General features: G+C 52.9%; 8 protein-coding genes across 8 annotated transcripts; 5 read left to right on the top strand and 3 right to left on the bottom strand.

The window, feature by feature from the left end:
• Positions 1-435: 435 nt before the first annotated feature.
• Positions 436-1830, top strand: HMPREF1120_07942 (uncharacterized protein). The gene is made up of 2 exons (XM_009162179.1): positions 436-1102; positions 1171-1830. Exons 1-2 carry the CDS (start codon positions 713-715, stop codon positions 1489-1491), a joined length of 711 nt encoding a protein of 236 aa, XP_009160427.1. The 5' UTR covers positions 436-712; the 3' UTR covers positions 1492-1830.
• HMPREF1120_07940 (uncharacterized protein) lies at positions 604-6505 on the bottom strand. Its single transcript, XM_009162177.1, has one exon. It carries the CDS (start codon positions 2652-2654, stop codon positions 1983-1985), a length of 672 nt encoding a protein of 223 aa, XP_009160425.1. The 5' UTR covers positions 2655-6505; the 3' UTR covers positions 604-1982.
• HMPREF1120_07941 (gluconate 5-dehydrogenase) lies at positions 3036-4808 on the top strand. Its single transcript, XM_009162178.1, has 2 exons — positions 3036-3224; positions 3280-4808. The coding sequence occupies exon 2, from the start codon at positions 3313-3315 to the stop codon at positions 4372-4374; it is 1062 nt and encodes a 353-aa protein (XP_009160426.1). The 5' UTR covers positions 3036-3224; positions 3280-3312; the 3' UTR covers positions 4375-4808.
• Positions 6506-6734: 229 nt separating the features above from the next.
• HMPREF1120_07939 (glutamine synthetase) lies at positions 6735-8466 on the top strand (the record flags this gene model as incomplete). The annotated part of the gene is made up of 6 exons (XM_009162176.1): positions 6735-6737; positions 6794-6835; positions 6905-6997; positions 7402-7906; positions 7961-8356; positions 8411-8466. 6 exons carry the CDS (start codon positions 6735-6737, stop codon positions 8464-8466), a joined length of 1095 nt encoding a protein of 364 aa, XP_009160424.1.
• A 213-nt stretch (positions 8467-8679) lies between these two features.
• On the bottom strand, positions 8680-10192 carry HMPREF1120_07938 (uncharacterized protein). Its single transcript, XM_009162175.1, has one exon. The coding sequence runs from the start codon at positions 9594-9596 to the stop codon at positions 9117-9119; it is 480 nt and encodes a 159-aa protein (XP_009160423.1). The 5' UTR covers positions 9597-10192; the 3' UTR covers positions 8680-9116.
• A 1598-nt stretch (positions 10193-11790) lies between these two features.
• On the top strand, positions 11791-13634 carry HMPREF1120_07937 (amt family ammonium transporter; the record flags this gene model as incomplete). Its single annotated transcript, XM_009162174.1, has 4 exons — positions 11791-11896; positions 11947-12278; positions 12340-12931; positions 12994-13634. The coding sequence occupies 4 exons, from the start codon at positions 11791-11793 to the stop codon at positions 13632-13634; spliced, it is 1671 nt and encodes a 556-aa protein (XP_009160422.1).
• A 997-nt stretch (positions 13635-14631) lies between these two features.
• On the top strand, positions 14632-18791 carry HMPREF1120_07936 (sterol 3beta-glucosyltransferase). Its single transcript, XM_009162173.1, has one exon. It carries the CDS (start codon positions 15045-15047, stop codon positions 18453-18455), a length of 3411 nt encoding a protein of 1136 aa, XP_009160421.1. The 5' UTR covers positions 14632-15044; the 3' UTR covers positions 18456-18791.
• HMPREF1120_07935 (uncharacterized protein) lies at positions 18778-19824 on the bottom strand (the record flags this gene model as incomplete). Its single annotated transcript, XM_009162172.1, has 1 exon — positions 18778-19824. The coding sequence occupies one exon, from the start codon at positions 19822-19824 to the stop codon at positions 18778-18780; it is 1047 nt and encodes a 348-aa protein (XP_009160420.1).
• Positions 19825-20015: the final 191 nt, after the last annotated feature.

The following is a 20015-nucleotide window of genomic DNA, read 5'->3' as shown; positions in this document are numbered from 1 at the left end:
AAAGACTCGCTGGTCTCGAGACCGTAAACTTGAGACTTGGGCATACTTTCTTTTTTCTGTTTGAATCGAGAAGGGGTACTGCAACGCTGTATACTGGGACTTTTGAGTTGAAGGCGGTAAAGGCTCCTCCCTCCTATCCTATCCAGTCCTTGTAGATAGTAATCCCTGGGATAATGGTCACCTATCTTACCTAGATTGCTGCTCTCAAGGTACTGTAAGTAAGGGGAACTACATAGTACTGGCAGACGACGATGCCGTGGTCACGTTAATAAGTGGTCGGCGATGAAGTCGCAAGTTCAAGTTGTGGTCGCCGAACATAGACGGACTCGCATGACACCCTGACTGCAGGTGGCATGACGTCTTGATGCTCTCACTGACCTTGACGGACACCACAGGAACAAGTGTCCGGGGTCTGTTTAGCAGCAGATTTCCCCGGACGAATACAACCTAGTAGGCCCCTACAGTAGTACCGGGAAAATCATATAACGCCGCGGTGCCAGTGACAGTGCATGTTTCGTTTCGTCATAAGATTGAGGGCAGACCACCACCACTACCACCAGTATTAGTACCGGCATTACAGTATAAGGGCGTGGTCGTCCAGAGCCATTTCAAAAGACTTTTACATTACTACTGGAAGCTACGGTGCTGTAGCTACCGGGTACTAGTATTTGACACGATACTTGTTGGTTGTGGTTGTACTTTTTATCTTTCCATGTCTTCAGCTGTCTTGCAGCATCGAGTCTCGATCCATTCAACTTGTGTCGCCCTACCACGCCGTCAAGTCCAAGGTCAACAGATCATCAGAGGATACATGCGAAACAGTTTGCAAATCTCTCAATCCATTAGAAGCAGCAGAGAATATTCATCTCGACTACTCCCTACTGTTAGTAACATTCCCCGACGACATTTCACATCGACCGCCGTCACAATGAAGTTCCCAACTCCATCGCTCGACCCGCCGAAACATGAAATGGCGTATTTCCCACAAATGACCACCTCGCTGCCCAGTGAGTCGGGGGATTTTCGTCGCGTCTTGTGGACGGGTCTGTATAGTCAGTTGGTGTTGATGACTGTGCCTGTGGGCGGGGAGATTGGTGATGAGGTGCGCAATATCTTCCGTCCCTCAAAGACATTATTGCTGACGAGTGGTTTTGTGTTTTGTTTCGGTAGAAACATACAGTCGACCAGATCCTAACATTCACATCTGGCCAAGGCAAAGCGACCATCGCCGGCGTCGACCAGGATGTGAAAGCAGGCGACCTGATTATCGTCCCTGCAGGGACGCAGCATCAATTCATCAACACCGGTCCCACGCCGCTGATTTTGTATACCGTGTATTCGCCCGCTGAACACAAGCCCACGTCGGTACATAAGGATAAAGCGCAGGGTGACCGCGAAGAGGAAGAAGGGATCGATGTCCCGCCTGAGTGGAGCCAGCGGAGTAAGAAGGAGAATGAGGATCTGGGGCTGGTTGATCCGGAGGGTCATTGATGGAAGAAGAACAGTGGACAGCACTGGCCTTCGCTTGGGTTCGTCCCATTCGGTCGGTCGGTCGTTGGAAAAAGATAACGGCTGGACCGTCTTGTCGGACGGGACACATGGATCGAGCGGGAACCCGAGTGCCGGTAAACATGAACACTGGAAGGCTCATGCCATGTCCGTACACTGGTAGTAGTGTAGAATGAAGATATGGATCGAAAAGAGCGTGTAACTTCAGTTGTGCAAATAAGTGGCGCCCGACCCGTCGCCTGCCACGACTTGGACTTTTTCTCCTCAACTCCATCCGTTTCGGTACTTTTTTTTTTCTCACATCGTCATCTCACATCGTCATCTCACATCGTCACATCTCGGGTCGTCTAGCATCGTCTCATCTCGTCTCTCGTTTCGTCTCTCCAAGTAGCTGGCTGTCTTTTGAGCCAAAAAGCGTCTTTTGCGGCTCAATTAAACACCATGCAATGCAGTGCAATGCAGCTCACATCATCTCATCTCTTCTTCTTGTTCACCACCTTTGTAAACCCCTCCTCATCAACTTCAGGCTCGACCCTCTCTCTAGGCTGTCTGGCTCCATTGACCAGCGGCGGCGCTTCGTCCATATCAACATCCATATTCTCGTCGTCATCATCATCCGCTTCTTCGTCCGTCTCCTGGTTCGGATCCTCGCCCTTGACAAACCCGGCAACTTCTTTATTGCTGTTTCCTTTCTTTTCCTTCTCCTCCCATTTGACATACATGTCCTGCAACTCAGACACATCTCCATTGATCAACTTGTTCATCCCGCCCCAGATCCCCCGCGCCGTCTGCTCGGCACTCCCGTCGTCGACTACGACCTCAAACTCGTCAAACATGACCTGTAGCAAGACTTCTTCCAGATCGCCCACGTCCGCCAACTGCGGAGGCGTCGAGGTCAGCAGTTCCGACACCGCGCCCGCAAACCAGTCGCGCTTGTCGGCTGCGATCTGGGCGGAGCCGCCCCAGGCATTTTGGATCGCGAGCGTCAATGCCGGCCAGGCCCAGAGGTGTAGGGAGACGAGGAGATCGATTTGTGAGGATAGTTGGTTCGGCGTAGTGGTGGCTACAGTTCCATTTGACGTTGTTGGAGGGTTCGCCGAATTGCCATTGACGGCCTGAGAGCCATTTGCGTCGGATTGAGACATGTGCGATTGAATTTTGTTCTTTTTCGCTTTGGTCACGGACGCTCTCGCAGCAATGAGATATCACAACAAAGGCAGAAAAGTTATTGTACAGTAGGAATCAGTTTGTTGTTCCACTTGAGTTGGGCACTTGGATCCAGGCGTGGTTGTAGGCTAACAAATGTCAATGTCCGCTGCGTTCAAAAAAAAATTAGAGTTGCCATCGGGCCAGGGCTCGCCGATCCGGAGAAACTGAATCGCCGGAATCATGATGCGCGCCAAGTTGCGTCAGAGGTTGAACACGATCCTCCAATCATCCCGCCGCAGTGCTTCACAGCATTCGATTACTACTAGCAGTGCTGGTAATACCTCACCGCATCATGGTATACAGTGGTAGAATACCTAGGTAGGTAGGTGGCTTGGGAGAGTTCCAGGCAGGTTTATGGTAGTATAAAGAAGTTAGCTACGCTGGCATTGAGATGTCGCCCTCGTCTCGATAGTCCGGCCAGCATCCCTCCGACATGGACGATCACACAGTGTGTGCCTGTAACATCCGGCTCCGCGAGCTGATCCACTTTTTTGACCCCTTGATAGGTATACATATATCTGTCATGACCTCTGCCTCCCAATGCTGAATCAATCGTAATAGAGGACAACAAGGCGGTCGGGGTTTTCCTATTATATGTATACATGTACCGCGCAAGAATTCCGTAAGCGTGGAAAGAAGCAGGAAGGGATCCTTTTCAATCCACAGCCGGAAGACCGCGGCCCCGAGTACGACACGCCATTAATCTACACGATGGGAGACACAGACTCGACGCCGGCAGCTCCAATGGCATCTCAAGATGAAAGAGCGTCGCTCACCTCTCGGACCATACCGACCATGACGCTTTCCACCGCCGACAACCCGCTCACGGCTCCGCTACCGCCGCTTCCGCCATCGACTTTGCCGGCCGAACGAGCAGCTGCACGGTTCCAATGCGAGGAGCGTGCCGTACTCACCGGAGGAGCAGGCGCACTAGCATTGGCTTCGGCGCGAGCTCTCCTGGAGCACGGCGTCAGGTTCATGATTCTCATGGACTTACAGTCAACAATTGACAAGTCGGCATCCGAAATCTCGGCACTCCGAAGGGAATTCCCTCACAAGACCATCGAGACCATCCATGTCGACGTGACGTCGGAACAAGAGGTCGGGTCGGCATTCATCCAGGCTTACCAGTGGATGGGTGGCATAGAGATATTATGCTGTTTCGCCGGGATAGTCGACTGTGTCGATTCTCTTTCTGTCAGGGCCTCACAGTTCCGTAAAGTCGTCGATGTCAATCTGACAGGTTCTTTCCTTTGCGCCAAAGCCGCGGCGCATTGGATGGTGGACCAGAAAACTGGGGGCTCCATCCTGTTTACCGCGTCGATCTCTGCTCATTCAACAAACTATCCTCAGCCCCAGGTGGCCTACAACATTAGTAAGGCCGGCGTGGCACATCTCACCCGCAATCTGGCGGCAGAATGGGCCGTTCACGGTATCAGAGTCAACAGCATATCTCCGGGTTACATGGATACAGTGCTCAACGCTGGGGACAATCTGAAGCCAGTCCGTGACATCTGGGCCAGCCGATGTCCCATGGGTCGAATGGGAGATGTCGAGGAAATCACGGGCGCTGTCGTCCTGCTCAGCAGCAAGAGGGCGGGAAGGTACCTCACAGGCGCCGACCTGTGTGTTGATGGCGGTGCCATGTGCTTTTGAACAACGTCCTGCAGACACTGCATGCGAAGAAAATGGCAGCCACAGCGCCAATAAGGGATGGACCACTCCACGATGCCTATAAAATCCTGGAGCTCTTGGACAATTAATAGTTCAAATAGCAGAGAACAGTGGATAGGCTCATCAGGTCGTGATAGTTGCCCTCGACTGAGCTTTTAGTGCATCGTCTGCTTGTTATCGAGCTCGGTGACAGACATGCCCAATGGTCTCACTGGTCGCTGCGCTCACCACTTGGGACACCCAGCCTTGTCTCCTTCGTCTCAGCCTTGTGTATACGTCGTGGGCAGGGTGACCCATGAACCACATCGTATCTGAGCATTTGTAAGTCGGAGACACGATAATCTAGACCGCACAGCCGTAGCCTCCCTGCTCTCTGCAGGAAAATGAGTTTGAACATTAGTTTGAGCAGATGCACCAGATGCGGATGGTAGCCTTCCCACGGGGAACTGTGGTAGAAGGGACTGCAGTGTACATTGTATGCTTGAACTCAGCCTGAAACGGAACCACCTCCGCAATCGGGACCAGTGTCTCGTGCCCGGATACTGCGTTGAACACCGCCACCTGTTATGTCATCGAGTTCTCGTCCATGTGTCAGACATTAGCGCAAGCCAATCACAGTGCCACGATAAGAACAACGCCATGGCCAGGGTTTGAGCGAGCTAGTGACGCAACTAGTCCCAATGCGTGCACCGCTCGCATGCGCTCCCCCGAGGCCATATTGCTGTTGGCTATCTGACTGTTTTTATTGCTAACAGAAGAAAATCGTTCGGGTTGGTTTCCTGCGCTGACAACGTAAGGTCTGTGTTTTTCAGGGGGTAAAGGCAGCTGAGAGCGAAACTGGAGAAGTGACGGGCGGATGCATGAAACGGAGTGTTGCACGCAGACTTGCCCCCGGTCCCTGTTGACGTGGGGACAATAAATCTTCGAGAATAGAATAATGCCATTCCGGGCGTGGGTAATCCGTTCCCGGCTTGAACGCTTGCAGTAGCCGGATCCCAGATGCACTCGCCTTCGAGGTATCAGTGCGTACAGTTGCGCTCGACAGTCCATAGAGGTGCTGCCTACACCAATACTATTACCACCATGAATATGTTTCAAGTGATATTGTTTTATGTCGTCGTTCTGGAACGGACGCTCGGGCTAAGGCCAATGCCATGGACATTGTCGTAGGATGTGTCTAGGTCCGTTGCGGCTCGGTAAACTGCCGTGACTGCACTCCAGATATCGCACTCGTTGTCCAATAATGCCCGTAGTCATACCACTGCCCCAACGCCACCGGCGCTTTCCCAAGGCAGGCTTGGAGGGAGATCTCAGCGATCTCACGAAGGAAACCCGGCCAATTTTCTTATCTTGCGGTTGCCGTAATTCGGCTGCCGATGAGTGGTCGAGGTGGTCAAACAGCGTGGATGGACAGTGGGGTTGAGGAGGCGATGGCGGGACGAAAGTGTCGAGATTGAGCGACTCGAATTTCGGGGCCAATTGTCAGTCCGGGCGCACCGTTGGGTGAGGAGGGACCCTGTGCTAGCAGGACACAGAGGTGATGGCGCTGTTTGGCCCCTCGAATCAGGCTCTACCCATTATTGTTGTTATGAGACGCCTGGATTTCCGCTCGGCCTTTTAGCCAGCGACCCGATCGCTGGGAGCCGAAGGATGTTCTGGGCTTGCCCACTGTTGGAAGAGAGGGGCCGATATTTCACGAAACGATGAATGGGAGTCTGCCCATCTGGCCCCTGTGGGGGAAAGGCCATTCTTGGTGGTCACGGTCGGTGGGGAAACCCGAGGGGCATCCTGTTGATTCTGTTTGATGTGAAATGGAGTGATCTGGGATACACGAAGCGTGAGTAATAGGAGGATGTCGTGGATAGCACGGTAGTACAGTGCCTGAGGGTGATAAGTGATGAATCAAGGCCCCGAGTCGTCTGAGGCTAGGGCTGCCAGTAGTAGTGCGCATGCGGGCGATGCCCTAGGCTTAGGCGGCGTTGTGGGCGGTGGGCGGAGGGCGTCGGGCATCTCCCTGCCTGTTTGCTAGGGGCCGAGTCACTAATCGCCTTAGCCTCCCCAACTGCGGTACACCACTAACGAGCATACCTTGTCGGTGCTCGCCCGGCCTGCGCTGCGACCCCCAGTCCGTCCTGCGTTCGGATTCCCATTCCCATTTATTTATTCTTTGCGTCTGCCCTCTCCGTTATCGTCTTCCCAATCTTTGCAATCCTTCTAATCCTCCACAACTACCCACCGCCTCAAAAGTTCATCCTTTCTCCAGACTACGACACACTGTTCGTTGTCTTCCACCTTCTCGAGTTGTTCCTTTCTCCCACATCTCTCCTCAACACGTTTCCATCATGGTGAGCCTGCGCCTGACGCATTTACCGCTCCTACAGTTGTACTAACAATCTTTCAGGCTGGCGTCGGCGAATCCGTCTACGTCTCCAATGCCACCAACGTGAGTCCCTCCTCAAGGCGTTCTGCCTAGGCCGATCTCCTCTCCGACACTTATCTGACCTTTTCTCAGTTGGCAAAATACATGCAATTGCCCCAAAAAGGCAAAGTCCTCGCCGAATACATCTGGATTGATGGCACCAACGGCCTGCGGAACAAGACAAAGGTAAGTGTTGAGCCCAGCTGCTCTTATCTCACATTTCGCTGCACACGAGTTTTGCTCTACAAAACACTATGGGCCACTGCTACACCAGAATACTCTGGTCTGCGAGTGAGCGCATGCCATACGCAGCTGGCCTTTGCAAAGTGCAGGGTTCCCACGTTGGGAATCCTGGTCCCTCCGGCGCCACGCTAGGACGTTGTGGCTCATTGCCATTTTGAATGCGCGCAGCCCACTTCTCACTTCTCGCCAATCCCGAATCGACTGGTCTCGGCATTCGGGAGGCGAAAGCCAATGATGTGGCTTATGCACAGCGCTATTCATGGCACCCGTCGCGGCGCAGCACCGAATCGCCTCATCAAATCCAAACAACTTTGGGATCATATTCTAACTAACTCGGCGATTCTTAGACCCTGAGCAAGGCTCCCAAATCTGTCGACGATCTCCCAGAATGGAACTTCGACGGCTCGTCTACCGCCCAAGCCCCCGGCGACAACTCCGATGTCTACATCCGACCAGTTGCGATGTTCCCCGACCCGATCAGACTGGGTGAAAATGTCTTGGTCATGTGCGAGACGTGGGATCCTGATGGCACGCCCAACAAGTTCAACTACCGACATGAAGCCGCCCGGCTGATGGAGGCCCACGCGAAGCATGAAATCTGGTTTGGATTGGAACAAGAATACACACTTCTCGGCCCCGATGGCTGGCCTTACGGCTGGCCCAAAGGTGGCTTCCCCGGCCCTCAAGGTCCCTACTACTGTGGTGTTGGTACTGGTCGTGTCTTCTGCCGTGATATTGTCGAGGCCCACCACAAGGCATGCATGTACGCTGGTATTGAAATCTCGGGCACAAATGCCGAGGTGATGCCCGCGCAGTGGGAATACCAGGTTGGCCCTTGTGCCGGAATTGACTGTGAGTAACCACCTATGCTGCTAATATTTGACGAAGCGCTGACAATGATTGCAGTGGGCGACCAACTCTGGGTGTCCAGATGGCTCCTTCACCGTATCGCCGAAGAGTTCGGTGCTGTCGTCTCCTTCCAGCCGAAACCGATCCCCGGTGACTGGAACGGTGCCGGCCTCCACACCAACGTCTCCTCCAAGGAGATGCGTGAAGAGGGTGGTATCAAGCACATTTACGAGGCCATGAAGAAGCTCGAGGAGCGTCATCTTGAGCACATCAAGGTGTACGGTGAAGGCAACGAACTCCGCATGACTGGTCAACACGAGACGTCGAGTATTGATAAGTTCACTTGGGGTGTGGCCAACCGTGGCTCGTCTGTGCGGATTCCGCGAGCCTGCGCACGGGAAGGCAAGGGCTACTTTGAAGACCGCCGACCTGCGTCAAATGCCGACCCATATCGTAAGTTTCTTGACCCATTCATCCCGACCTAGTCGGAGCACTAACATTCCATAGAAATTACCGGCATTATCGTTGAGACCATGTTTGGATCGCTGCCGGAGGAGAAGTAAAATGCCAACACTACATTCACAGACAGACGAACTCGGCTGGGATAGAGACAACAAAACGCAGATGACGTGGATTGCGTAGGCGTTCATGGTAATGATGCTGATGAGCCAGGTTAGGCAGGATGGGTTCTGGGAGGAGTTAGTTGTAGAAGATTGCAAGATTGCAAGATTTCAGGATTGCTAGCACTGCAGCTTTGAATAGAGCGCTGAGCTTGGGCGACAGCTAAATGAACTGTCATGACCTGGACCACTCAAGTCCGGAATGATGCTTCTGTTCTACGATATTCATTCTCGTCATATCTACAGTGGTAACCGGCTTGCGTCTGCACAGTCTGCTCGATTTCCTCTAGCAGCTTCCATGTATATTGTCGCCATGCCAGTGTGTACTTTGACATACAACCACAGCCGTCGTGCCTGCGCTCGCTCTCTTCACAAACACCCGCCATGCCTCCCCACTTCACTACCACCTCATCACTTTTCTCCTCGAATTGTTGAATCATGCAATGACAGGCTGCAGGTCATCCTCAACTTACTGACCTCGGTCAAACAAAATATACCGCCTCAAAGTCGATCAGTCGGAAAGAAGCAACGAAGGCGAATCTTTGGAAACCAGCAAGGAGAAAGTACATGAAGAGAAGCTATTTCACGAAGATTTAGATCGACCAACCCCTGCCGTCTACTATGCCCAATCCCATGATGGAGTTCAGCGGATCAGCAATGGAAGAAAATACATACGTTGAAAGGCAAATCCCAGAGCCTGGATCACCATTACCATCTTGAGCCGTCAGGTACCCCAGATCATCCAGATACCCCGTGGGCACAACCGCTGCGTCGATAACGCGACATGATCTGGGACGCGATCCGAGAGGACCGGCCCAGCAGCACAGAGTGGAGATGGGGACCTGAAGAGACGAACCACACAGGGCCCAGTCAGAATCTGTGTGGCGTACAGAAAGATAAGACCTATCAATCTCGACCATAGTTATCCAAACCAAAATTGACTGGATGAGGCTCGAGGCATCGCCGCATGGCATGCCCTTCCCCAGCGGTTCGGTCTTTTTCACGTGCCTGAGACCCGGCGTCCAAAGGACATTCAAGACATCCAGCAAGAGTCCGATGCTGCCATACAACATCCTGACCGGGTTCGTGGCGAGACCTTTGATGGGACCATGGCTTGATTGTGGATAGCAGCAGAGTCAACGGTCTCGTTCCTTCACGTGGAAGCTCTGACCTTGATTGAAGTTTATCACCGTTCAGCAGAGACAACTGCCGCGATAGCCAACACCATCAACCCGGCCAGCAGGGATCAGTTGTTGCCCAAGATCGCAGATTAGAACGATGCAACATGTATTGACATCACAGATTCAATGCTTCACGCTTGCGTCCAAGCAGTTTTGGGAGATCATCGGACTGATGTGGCGACATATAGATAAGGCAGCAGCAGCGATAACGGTCCTAGCAATGTTTGCATACCCCTTGACGTCCAGACTCACCTGCCAAGTTTTTTTCCGAAACTCTGCGCACTTTCAAGCGAACAGTGTTCGGAGCCCGTATCGAGCTGCATTGCGGTTCCAGCTGATAGGATTCCCAACTCACTGGTCCGGTAGAAAGAAAAGGAAAATTTGGAAAGAGCCAGGGCCATGACATGAGTCTTTTGGCAGTAACTTGCAAAGTCCTACCGGACGAGTCTTCAATGTGAGCATCCGACAACTTACAATGTGGTACTGCACATGGGGCAGGCGGCACGCCTCGGTGCCCATACCCCAGAGACCCAGCTTGTTGATCAATCAGCATTGCGGTTCGCAGACCCGTCCACGTTGGGTCCTGATACAGCGGTACTGCCATCAGAAGAATCGACCAGGCCGGGGGTCGCGTGGAGGAGACTCACGTGCTTGTCGGCTCAACTGTCTTGTACAGCAACATACATACCTACAGTGTACAACTTGAATGACATGGCCACGACGGACCATTCAGCTTCGGGCCGGAGGAAAGATAAGCAGACGTTGACTTGGTGGACGAGGGTTTAAACTCGCATGGCGCTAGCGGCGGTCTTGCAGATGGCGTGTCGACGGCGGCATCTTAGACCCCGGCAACGACGATGCCCCTGCAGACCGGGTCCGAGCCCCCTGTCCAACCTTACGCCAGGGTCCAGAGATAAGGCTCCGTCTTATGATTGGCCCGGCTTCACCAGATTCTTCTTTGCTCGTCGATGAAATGAGTAAATGACCAAATCCGAAGAGATAGGCATCGAGCACAGAGATAAAGCAATCCCAGTGCTCTCGATGAAGCCCCTTTCCATTACGAGAGACAAATGCGCCTACACGGTCCTGCCCGAAGCATCGGAACGCAGGGCGAACTTGTGCAATCTGACATGTCCCATTGTTTCGCAGATGCTGTTGTCAAAGCAGCCTACAAACAAGTACGACATGCACTTTACGGTAGAAGGGGAGGACCAGAATAGTACTATGCTGGTATCGAGGCCAAAAGAGCTTATGTTTCACAAGCAGTGCTTCCGCTCGAGGGGTGGGGACGAGTGTCTTCAGGATCTCGTTCCGTTGGTTGTCTGATGGCACATCACCAAAGCCAAGGCTCTGGACGTGCTGGGCATCATGGGTACGAGCCTGGGCCGAAGTGAATGCGAACATGGGAAGAAGGAATTCTTGATAACGTCGGTTTCCAGCCAGTCACGGACGGGATGTACATGGACTCATCACCATCGGTCACAAAACCACGGGCTTTCATGCTACTCTTGTTTGAGGCGTGCTGAAGGCCCGGCCTAACGCATCGCCCAACAAACCCCACAACAAGAGAATCAGCTCCGGCCATAGACCTGAGGTGACGTTGGTTCCACTGATGCACGCCACCGCTGCTCTTACGGGCGATTTGAATTTCTAGGTCTCCCTTGTCTTCGTTAGCCATGAGGCCTTCCGACTTCGCCCAGCGCGGGAAATCTCTCCAAAGGGACTCGATAATCATATACCCAAGATTCCTTATTCACATTTGCTTCTGGTCCCTCGATTAGATTGTTGTCGACTTCAGGGACTAAACGAACTGCTTTCACCGATTATATGCCTCAACTTAACGCCCTGTCGCTATTATAGTGTCGTCCTACCGTGTCAACTTGCATTATACAAATCCCTGAAGTACCTGCTGGTCTCACCGTTGAAAGTTCAATTCAAAGTCTCTATATAATCATTCTTTGACCTCCACCGACCGTGCACTTGCTCTGCTCTGATTACAGGATATCGGCCTTGCTCGAGCAGGCTCCCAATGCCCCTGGGGGCGGTACTTCCGTCTTTTGAACTGATAAAACCCTGACCCGGAAACATGTCAGGAACGGCCAATTTCCTGCCTGAATATGCCTCGTATAACTGGACCGGCGCTCCCTCCGATTATACGTTGGCTACGAATCCGAAAACAGGTGGTGATTCAAGTGAGTGACCGTCTCTTCGCGTGAAAGGGCTCTGGCTGACTGTGGCACAGGGCACGAGAACCTGAATAAATGGTATCAGTCAGGCGATACGGCATACATTATTCTGTCATCATGTCTGGTATTGATCATGGTACCAGGCCTTGGATTTCTTTATTCCGGGCTTGCGAGGAGAAAATCAGCGTTGTCGATGATGTGGGCTTGCATGGCTGCTGGAACTGTCATCAACTTTCAGTGGTATTTCTGGGGTTATTCGCTCACGTTCTCCCCTACCGCGACGAACGGGTTCATTGGTGATCTCGAGAACTTTGGCCTGAAACATGTCCTGGGCAATCCGAGTCCTGGTTCTCCACTGGTCTCGACTCTATTATATTCATTTTACCAGGTAGGTTCAAGTTCAGAGATTTGTTGTGTTATGGTTGTATACTGATCTTGTGCGAACAAAGATGCAATTCTGTGCTGTCACCGCCGCCATTGTCGCCGGCGCCGTTGCCGAACGCGGTCGACTCGCACCATTCCTTGTCTGGATCTTCCTCTGGGCCACTCTTGTCTACAATCCGCTCGCTTGTTGGGCTTGGAACGTGAATGGGTGGGGCTACAAGTACGGAGTGATGGACTACGCCGGTGGCGGACCGGTCGAAATTGGATCTGGCATGTCTGCCCTGGCCTATTCAATGGTTCTTGGGAAACGCCAGGAAAAGATGATGCTCAACTTCCGACCCCACAACGTTTCCTTCATTCTCCTGGGAACGGTTTTGCTCTGGTTTGGCTGGCTTGGCTTCAACGGCGGTTCATCCTTTGGCGCGAATCTACGTGCAGTAATGGCCTGCTGGAATTCGAATTTGACGGCCAGTATGGCAGCCGTGACCTGGGTGGTCCTGGACTATCGTCTTGCCCGGAAACTATCCATGGTCGGTTGGTGTTCAGGCACCATTTCTGGACTGGTGGCAGCCACGCCGGCGTCTGGATACCTCGATACATGGGGCAGCGTGGCCTTGGGAGTGACCACGGGATTCATTTGCAATTTTGCAACCAAGAGTAAGTTTCTTCTCTCTTTTACCTTTCTGCGTTGGGATGGATGTACTAATTAATCTCTTCAGTCAAATACTGGGTCCGGATCGATGACTCCATGGATGTGTTCGCCGAGCACGGAGTTGCGGGTATAATTGGGCTTTTGTTCAATGCTCTATTAGGGGTCGACTATGTTGTCGGTCTAGATGGGGTCAACACAGGAGCCAGCAATCCCGAGACTGGGACTGGAATCGGAGGATGGCCGATTGGCAATTATCGACAATTCTATATTCAACTGGCCTACGTGGTGGCATGCACGGGGTATGCATTCGTCATGAGCGCCATTCTTGCCTATTTTGTGAATTTCATTCCGGGGCTTCATCTCCGTGCCACTGACGAGGCTGAATTGCTTGGTATGGACGACGACCAACTTGGCGAGTTCGCCTACGACTATGTCGAAGTTCGACGGGATTACTTGGCCTGGACGCCGAACCGGCCCGAGCAGAATGCAATCGATCCGGAAGTGCCACAGGACCAGCGGCACGGTATCGAGGGACATGTCAAAATGTTGCAGAAGAGCGAAGTTTCCAGTTCTCAATCTGGTTCAGGTTCACATCAACAATCTCTGCCTGCCCAAGGGGATCGCCACGGTGTGGCGGCAGAAGAACACGAGAAGGAGAAGCGGTTGGAAGAACACGATGATGCCGCTGCTGCTGCTCCGCAGTCCTAAACATCTCGATTCTCGGACGTTATATCCTTGCTCTAACATAATGATTTGTTTTTGACGACAACTGGCGGGCCGAACAGGACTGGTGCGCAACATCGATTCCTGCTGCTAGAAAATTATGGGGGCTAATTTACATGTGGCGATGACGAGAGCTTCTTTGTCGAGCGTTTGACACGATGCTAGTACGGGCATGCCTGTCTGATTGATTGAATTTTTTTGCCTGGGTTTATACGTCGCCAGAATGGCGCAGGAGCGGGTGTTACACAACAAAGGGATGGGGAATGGGACTGCAGCTTCTTATCACGACCCTGGAGTTCAACGAGGCAAAAACGGTAGCAACAATAAAAAGACCTGGTGTTCTCACCAACAAAATTGATTGTGCAAAAGACAGCTTATATCTGGTCATCGTGTCTGTGCCTGTTCACAGTAGGCGGTTGAAGTAGCATGCCTTGGCTCGCATGCATCGACCCCTTCTCCCCGGTTATTGTGCCTTTCAGCTCGATCACTAGTAGCCTGGACATACTGAGTTGATGGCCCGTCGATTCTCCGAAGAAGCCTACCTGAACGCGAGGTACACATCATTGTGCTTAAGGCATGATGACCATAATACTGTACCTAGGTATCTGCCGAGGTAAGTCGTCCTAGCCCTAGCACGTGTACTGCCGGCGCCCTTATACGGTACTGCTGCTCAACAATCACTCGGAATGCCATATGGGGTCAGGTAGCGAAATGAGCACCAACTATTAGGCTGTGGACTGATGGAACTAGCAGGTGTCTGCAGTAAGACGAGTAGAGATATACCCGTACTAGTATAACAATAATAAAATTCAACGACTTTGAAAACAGATGGCTAAAGTACATGTCTAGATACCGTACATGGTCTAGACTCGGAAGACTGGGAGCACCGGGGAGAGCGAGACTAACTTGAGCGGGTTAATGGCTGGGAAATATGACGCAAGTGGGTGACTGAAATGCCTGTAATCATGCCAAACTCGGAGCCTTCGCATCCCGGCCGCAATAATAGGCGCCGTGACCGTGTTTGCTGCAACTGGCACTTGAAGGTACATGCCCTATTACACTGCAGGCTGCGCTTGTGACTGCACATGCATGTCCATGTTTGTTGGCAATCTTCAAGTTCAAGCTGGCCTACGATAGACAGAATCTTCTATGCCTTGCCGTGCGTTGTGAGAACTGACCGTTTATTCAACATTATAGAACACTGTTCCCTCAAACAACACTCTGAAACCGTCCAGTCTTTTTTGCCCTTGCGCTGCGACGACCGGTACCTTCAAGTTCGCTGAATCGACATCGCCCAAATCTCGCTATTCCGTTATCTACCAGACGTTATGACTCGGATCTATCAACCTTGAAAGCTGGTGCGTTGTATATCGAACGCGGTGATCTCGTCCTCAGATGGCGACCGCCCTTAGTCGAGTTGCCACAGATCCTCTCGATCGCCGCCCCGATGTTGCCGTCGAACCTCTCAGTATATCTATTTCAATACCCCAAGCGGCCGCGGTGGATCAAGAAAGAGTTGAATCGGACAGTACATCATGTGATGACACAAAGAATGCCTCCAGCACACAGTCAAGCACACCAGAAGTGATTCCCATTCAGAATGGAATCGTTGAAAGGCCGACCCTGGCTGCGCACAAGTTCGACACCGAAATTGCCCGGCCGGTTGCGCAGAGGTTACCTGCAGCGAGACGGCATCAATCGACGCTGGACACTCCTGCGTACCGCGAGGGTTTCACATCTCACAATGACTCGGAAGGCTGGGATTCCTCTGACGACGAAGAATACGCGAATTTGCGGAAGTCATACACACAGCCCGAAGAGATCCCCTTGTCCAAATCAGACCTCAATCGAGCCCGTGTCCGTCCCAAACAACAGCATCTGCGGGTGGGGAATGACTACTTCCAGGCGCGCGGCGGACTCGCAAGAGATGGTAGACTAAATATCTCCGTCAATGAAACAGCCAACACCGGATACTTGGCTAAGGCTCTGGGTGCCACGATAGAGCGGCATCTCGGCACCGAGGCGCACCACGTCCAGGAGGAACGCGATGCGGCAAAGGCCAAAGCCGACTTCCTCCAAGCCAAACCACATTTGCAGATCCCGCGGATGAATATTGTGATTATGGTCATTGGCAGCCGCGGAGATATCCAGCCCTTCCTGAAAATAGGAAAGATCTTACAGGACAAATACCACCACCGCGTGAGGATTGCCACTCACCCTACCTTCAAAAAGTTCGTACAAGAAGAAATCGGTCTCGAATTCTTTTCCGTCGGCGGTGATCCTTCCGAACTCATGGCTTTTATGGTGAAGAATCCTGGTTTGGTCCCTACACTGGAGACGCTGAAAGCTGGCGAGGTGGGCCGAAGGCGGGAGTCAATGTACCAAATGTTTCAGGGGTTTTGGAGGGCTTGCATCAATGCCACCGACGACGAAACGGATGCCGCCAACCTGAAGATGATGGGAAGCAAACCGCCATTCGTTGCCGATGCCATCATCGCTAATCCACCTTCATTCGCCCACTATCACTGCGCTGAGAGACTCAGCATTCCTTTACACCTTGTCTTTACCTTTCCGTATTCCCCCACTCAAGCGTTTCCTCATCCTTTGGCAAATATCAAAGCGACCAATGTCGATCAAAGCTACAGCAATTTTATCAGTTATCCCTTGGTTGATCTCATGACGTGGCAAGGATTGGGTGACCTCGTCAACCGCTTTCGCGTCTATACTCTGGGCTTGGAGCCCGTGTCGACCTTGTGGGCCCCCGGTCAACTTTCTCGGCTCAAAGTGCCCATGACATATCTTTGGTCACCGGGCTTGGTGCCTAAACCGCGTGATTGGGGTCCTGAAATCGACATTGCAGGCTACGTTTTCCTCGATCTGGCCACTTCGTACAAACCACCCCAAGATCTGGTACAGTTTTTGGACCGGAGCAAGGACGATCGTCCCATTGTCTATATTGGGTTTGGCTCCATATCCGGTATAGATGATCCGCTGGCCTTTACGAAGATGATTTTCGAAGGCGTTGCCAAGGCCAATGTTCGCGCAGTAATCAGTCGAGGCTGGGGAGGCATGGGAGATGGCATGGAAAAACCTGACGGTGTCTTCATGATCGACAACGTCCCGCATGACTGGTTGTTTCCCAAAGTGGACGCCGTCGTACATCACGGTGGAGCCGGCACGACGGCGGCCGGGCTTCGCTTTGGGAAACCGACCATGATTGTTCCGTTCTTTGGAGACCAGCCGTTCTGGAGTGCCATGGTCGCCAAGGCTGGCGCCGGGGCCAAACAAGCGCTCCCTTGGAAGAAGCTCAACAGTGACCTCTTTGCCGAAGGGATCCGTCAATGTTTGGAACCGGACGCCAAAGCCAAAGCAATGGAGATTGCAAAGAGCATTGAAAAAGAAGGAGACGGGGCGGAGAATGCAGTGGACTCTTTCCACCGTTCTTTGGACCTCAACAAGATGCGTTGTCGGATTTTGCATGATCGAGCGGCGGCGTGGAAGATTAAAGAGCACAATATCCAGCTGTCCGCGCTGGCCGCCGACCTCCTTGTAGAGAATAAAGAGCTCCATTGGTCAGACTTGGAGCTGTACAGAACTCGGGAGTGGAACGATTTCCATGGGCCCGGCGAGCCCATCACTGGAGCTGGCGGAGTATTGGTGCAAGCATTCCAAGAGGCATTCCACGGATTAGCCACGATTCACGAATCCACCAAAAAAGACATTGAACACTATGAAAAGCATCGGCGGAAACAGCGGAAATCGATCAAACACACTTTGGTTCTGCCGGGTAACATCGCCCTGGCCGCTCGAGGCACCAGTGTGAAAATGCAACAACAGGAGCAGGCTCGGCTGCAGAGGGAAATGAACCTTCAAGGAGAGGCGGAACCAGTCAGGCTACCCTTTTCTCCGTCCAACGGCCAAAACGATCGGCTGGGAGGCAACAACCCCCAACAACTGACTCGAACGGCGACTGACTTGTCTCAGCATCCTCCTGCAGTCGTGGTGATTTTAAGGGACATTGGCCGTGGCATAGGACACTCGACTCGCGCGATTGCCGTGCTGCCATTGCAGCTGTGGAACGCGCTCGCGCTCGGCTTCCACAATGCCCCACGACTTTACGGAGACAAGACGGTGCGCCCTTCTCCCGGCCGGATACCGGGGTTCCGCGCAGGCGTCAAAGTCGCAGGCAAAGAGTTCTGGTTGGGGTTGTACGACGGATTCACGGGCGTCGTCCGCATCCCCTATCTCGAGGTTCATGATGAAGGCATCATCGGGCTTCCCAAGGGCGTTGCGAAAGGTCTCGGCGGGCTGGTCTTGAAACCTATCTCGGGTGTGCTCGGGCTAGGTGCCTATCCAGCCAGAGGGTTTCACAATAGCATCCGTCGACGCGTCCGAGATACCGAGAAGACGGACCGTTGGATCCGTCGTGCTCGAATCGCCCAGGGTCAACGTGAGGCCGAGGAGATCAAGGAACCAACACCACAATTGCCATCACCATTATTACCTTCGTCACCAACTGACCCTTCGCCGGCAGCCAGGAGAAACACTGATGGCGTCTCCTCCACTACATCTACTTCCCGATCAACCGTGAGATCGCAAAAACAACAAAAACGCCCGATGTACTTGCGCCCAAACCCTCGGGCGTTTGAAGACGTGCGCGACCGCGTTCTTCGCGCCTGGGCCATGTATGAGAAACAACTTGCCGCCGAGGAGAAAAAGGAGAAAAACGACTTTCATCGTCGACTCTTGTTATTGAAGGGTCAGCGGTCCTGGCGTGATCGTGCGAAAAAGTCTGGACTTCGGTAGACACTGCCCAAAAGGCTACCCGGACTACCTCGTTCTGTGTTCAAGCGCGGGTATTCTGCGGGGCGTGGAGGCCATTGTGTCGCGTCATCTGCGCTTTTGGAGCTGACCATTTGACTCCGACGCCGTTACAGTCGGCTGCGGTGTGAATGTAACACTAGTATCCTGTAATTGTCAAATAATAATAATACAACCCGCTCGGACTCTCGATCGATTCAAAGTCAGAGGATGCAAGGGTGTATCTAGCGTTATAGGAGATGATCAATAATGATCAGAGACAACTGTTTATTGTATTCATATATATGTAGATATATATTCATTTGACCTATTTGGCAGAAGTGTACCTAACATGGCTCTGCTCGGGCGGCCGAACAAAATAAACAGGCACACCAGGGTGCGCGAGTCCCTCCGTATCGGTCCAGCCGCGTGGTACTCCTCGACCGGCTTCCGGTACCACTCCTGCGGTGCCTCCGCTCGGGAAGCCTGGTCTCGACGGCCCCGAGCCCAGCCTTGGATCTGTAGAGTTCTGTCCTGATGACCTGGGAATATCTTGTCGATGATGGTCTGGGCGTGAAGCGGGACTTGTCCCATCCTGACTGCCGCTACCGTTACTGCCACGCTTGGAATGTTTGCGTCTGTGTCTGTGGCTCCTCTCACGGCCATGGTCAGCGTCACCATAATGCGCCAGTTTCTCCCGCTGGAGCTGCCTGACAAGTCTGAACCGACGCATATTCCTTGCCGCGTCGAGCAACAAGGCAAAGTGGACGGTCCAGACCAACACTCCCATGACGATTCCGCCGATCTGCAGGTTGCCAATGGAGTACAGTACAGGTTCGCATTCCGGGGCAAACACGTTGAGCATGTTGCAGACCAAGATGCCCGACTGAGTGCGCACGGCGGGCCGCCATACACGAAACAAGGACCCGTAGCCTGCTAGCAGTAAAGACGGCAGTAAGCTGGCCAGCACCAGGGTCGGCAGGGTGATGTGCAATATGATAGAGCGGCGAGATAGAGATGGCGACGGCCGCTGCTGCCTAGGGTTGTCATTCGTACGCCGCGAGGAACTCCGTAGTCTTGCTATTCGGGAGTGGACGAGTGTGGCAGCATGATACAAAAGGGCGAGGGCCAACGGTGCCAGAGGCATGCCATCCGTCCAGTCGCCGGTGTTAGGGCCCGTGTTGTGGAAGAAGTTGGCGTTCCATTTGGGAATGGCGGCAGCGAAAAGTGAAATGGCGACCAGGCTAGTCAACAGGCCCCCAACATGCAGAATGCAAATCATTCGATGCCGGACCCGGTGGTGATGGCCGGATTTGGGCGGTGAGATGTCGGTGGGGTAGGTCGATGTTAAGATGAGGGTCTTTGTATTCGACATCATCATGTGGCTGCTAGCACTTCTCTGCTCTGGCTGCAAGTCTACAGTCCAGCCGGTTCCGGTTCGTTATCGTGTGCGTGTGTGTTGTTTGTTGTCGTAGGAATCGTTATGCCACGTCATGCAAATATGTTGGGTTCAGTCCCCTTAAACGATAGAATGTGACCTTGGCCAGCAAGATCGGTGAAATGAAT

This window comes from Exophiala dermatitidis, assembly GCF_000230625.1.
Source record: "Exophiala dermatitidis NIH/UT8656 unplaced genomic scaffold supercont1.7, whole genome shotgun sequence".
Classification (NCBI taxonomy): domain Eukaryota; kingdom Fungi; phylum Ascomycota; class Eurotiomycetes; order Chaetothyriales; family Herpotrichiellaceae; genus Exophiala; species Exophiala dermatitidis.
The sequence above is the reverse complement of the archived record's forward strand: the minus strand, read 5'-3'. Positions and strand labels throughout refer to the sequence as shown.

Excerpts from the sequence above, each read along its gene's own strand:
- HMPREF1120_07942 (XM_009162179.1), top strand. The coding sequence starts at position 713 with ATGTCTTCAGCTGTCTTGCAGCATCGAGTCTCGATCCATTCAACTTGT. Across the intron at positions 1,103-1,170 it reads GCGGGGAGATTGGTGATGAG|AAACATACAGTCGACCAGAT; the intron begins GTGCGCAATATC and ends TTGTTTCGGTAG.
- HMPREF1120_07940 (XM_009162177.1), bottom strand. The coding sequence starts at position 2,654 with ATGTCTCAATCCGACGCAAATGGCTCTCAGGCCGTCAATGGCAATTCG.
- HMPREF1120_07941 (XM_009162178.1), top strand. The coding sequence starts at position 3,313 with ATGTATACATGTACCGCGCAAGAATTCCGTAAGCGTGGAAAGAAGCAG.
- HMPREF1120_07938 (XM_009162175.1), bottom strand. The coding sequence starts at position 9,596 with ATGTTGTATGGCAGCATCGGACTCTTGCTGGATGTCTTGAATGTCCTT.
- HMPREF1120_07936 (XM_009162173.1), top strand. The coding sequence starts at position 15,045 with ATGGCGACCGCCCTTAGTCGAGTTGCCACAGATCCTCTCGATCGCCGC.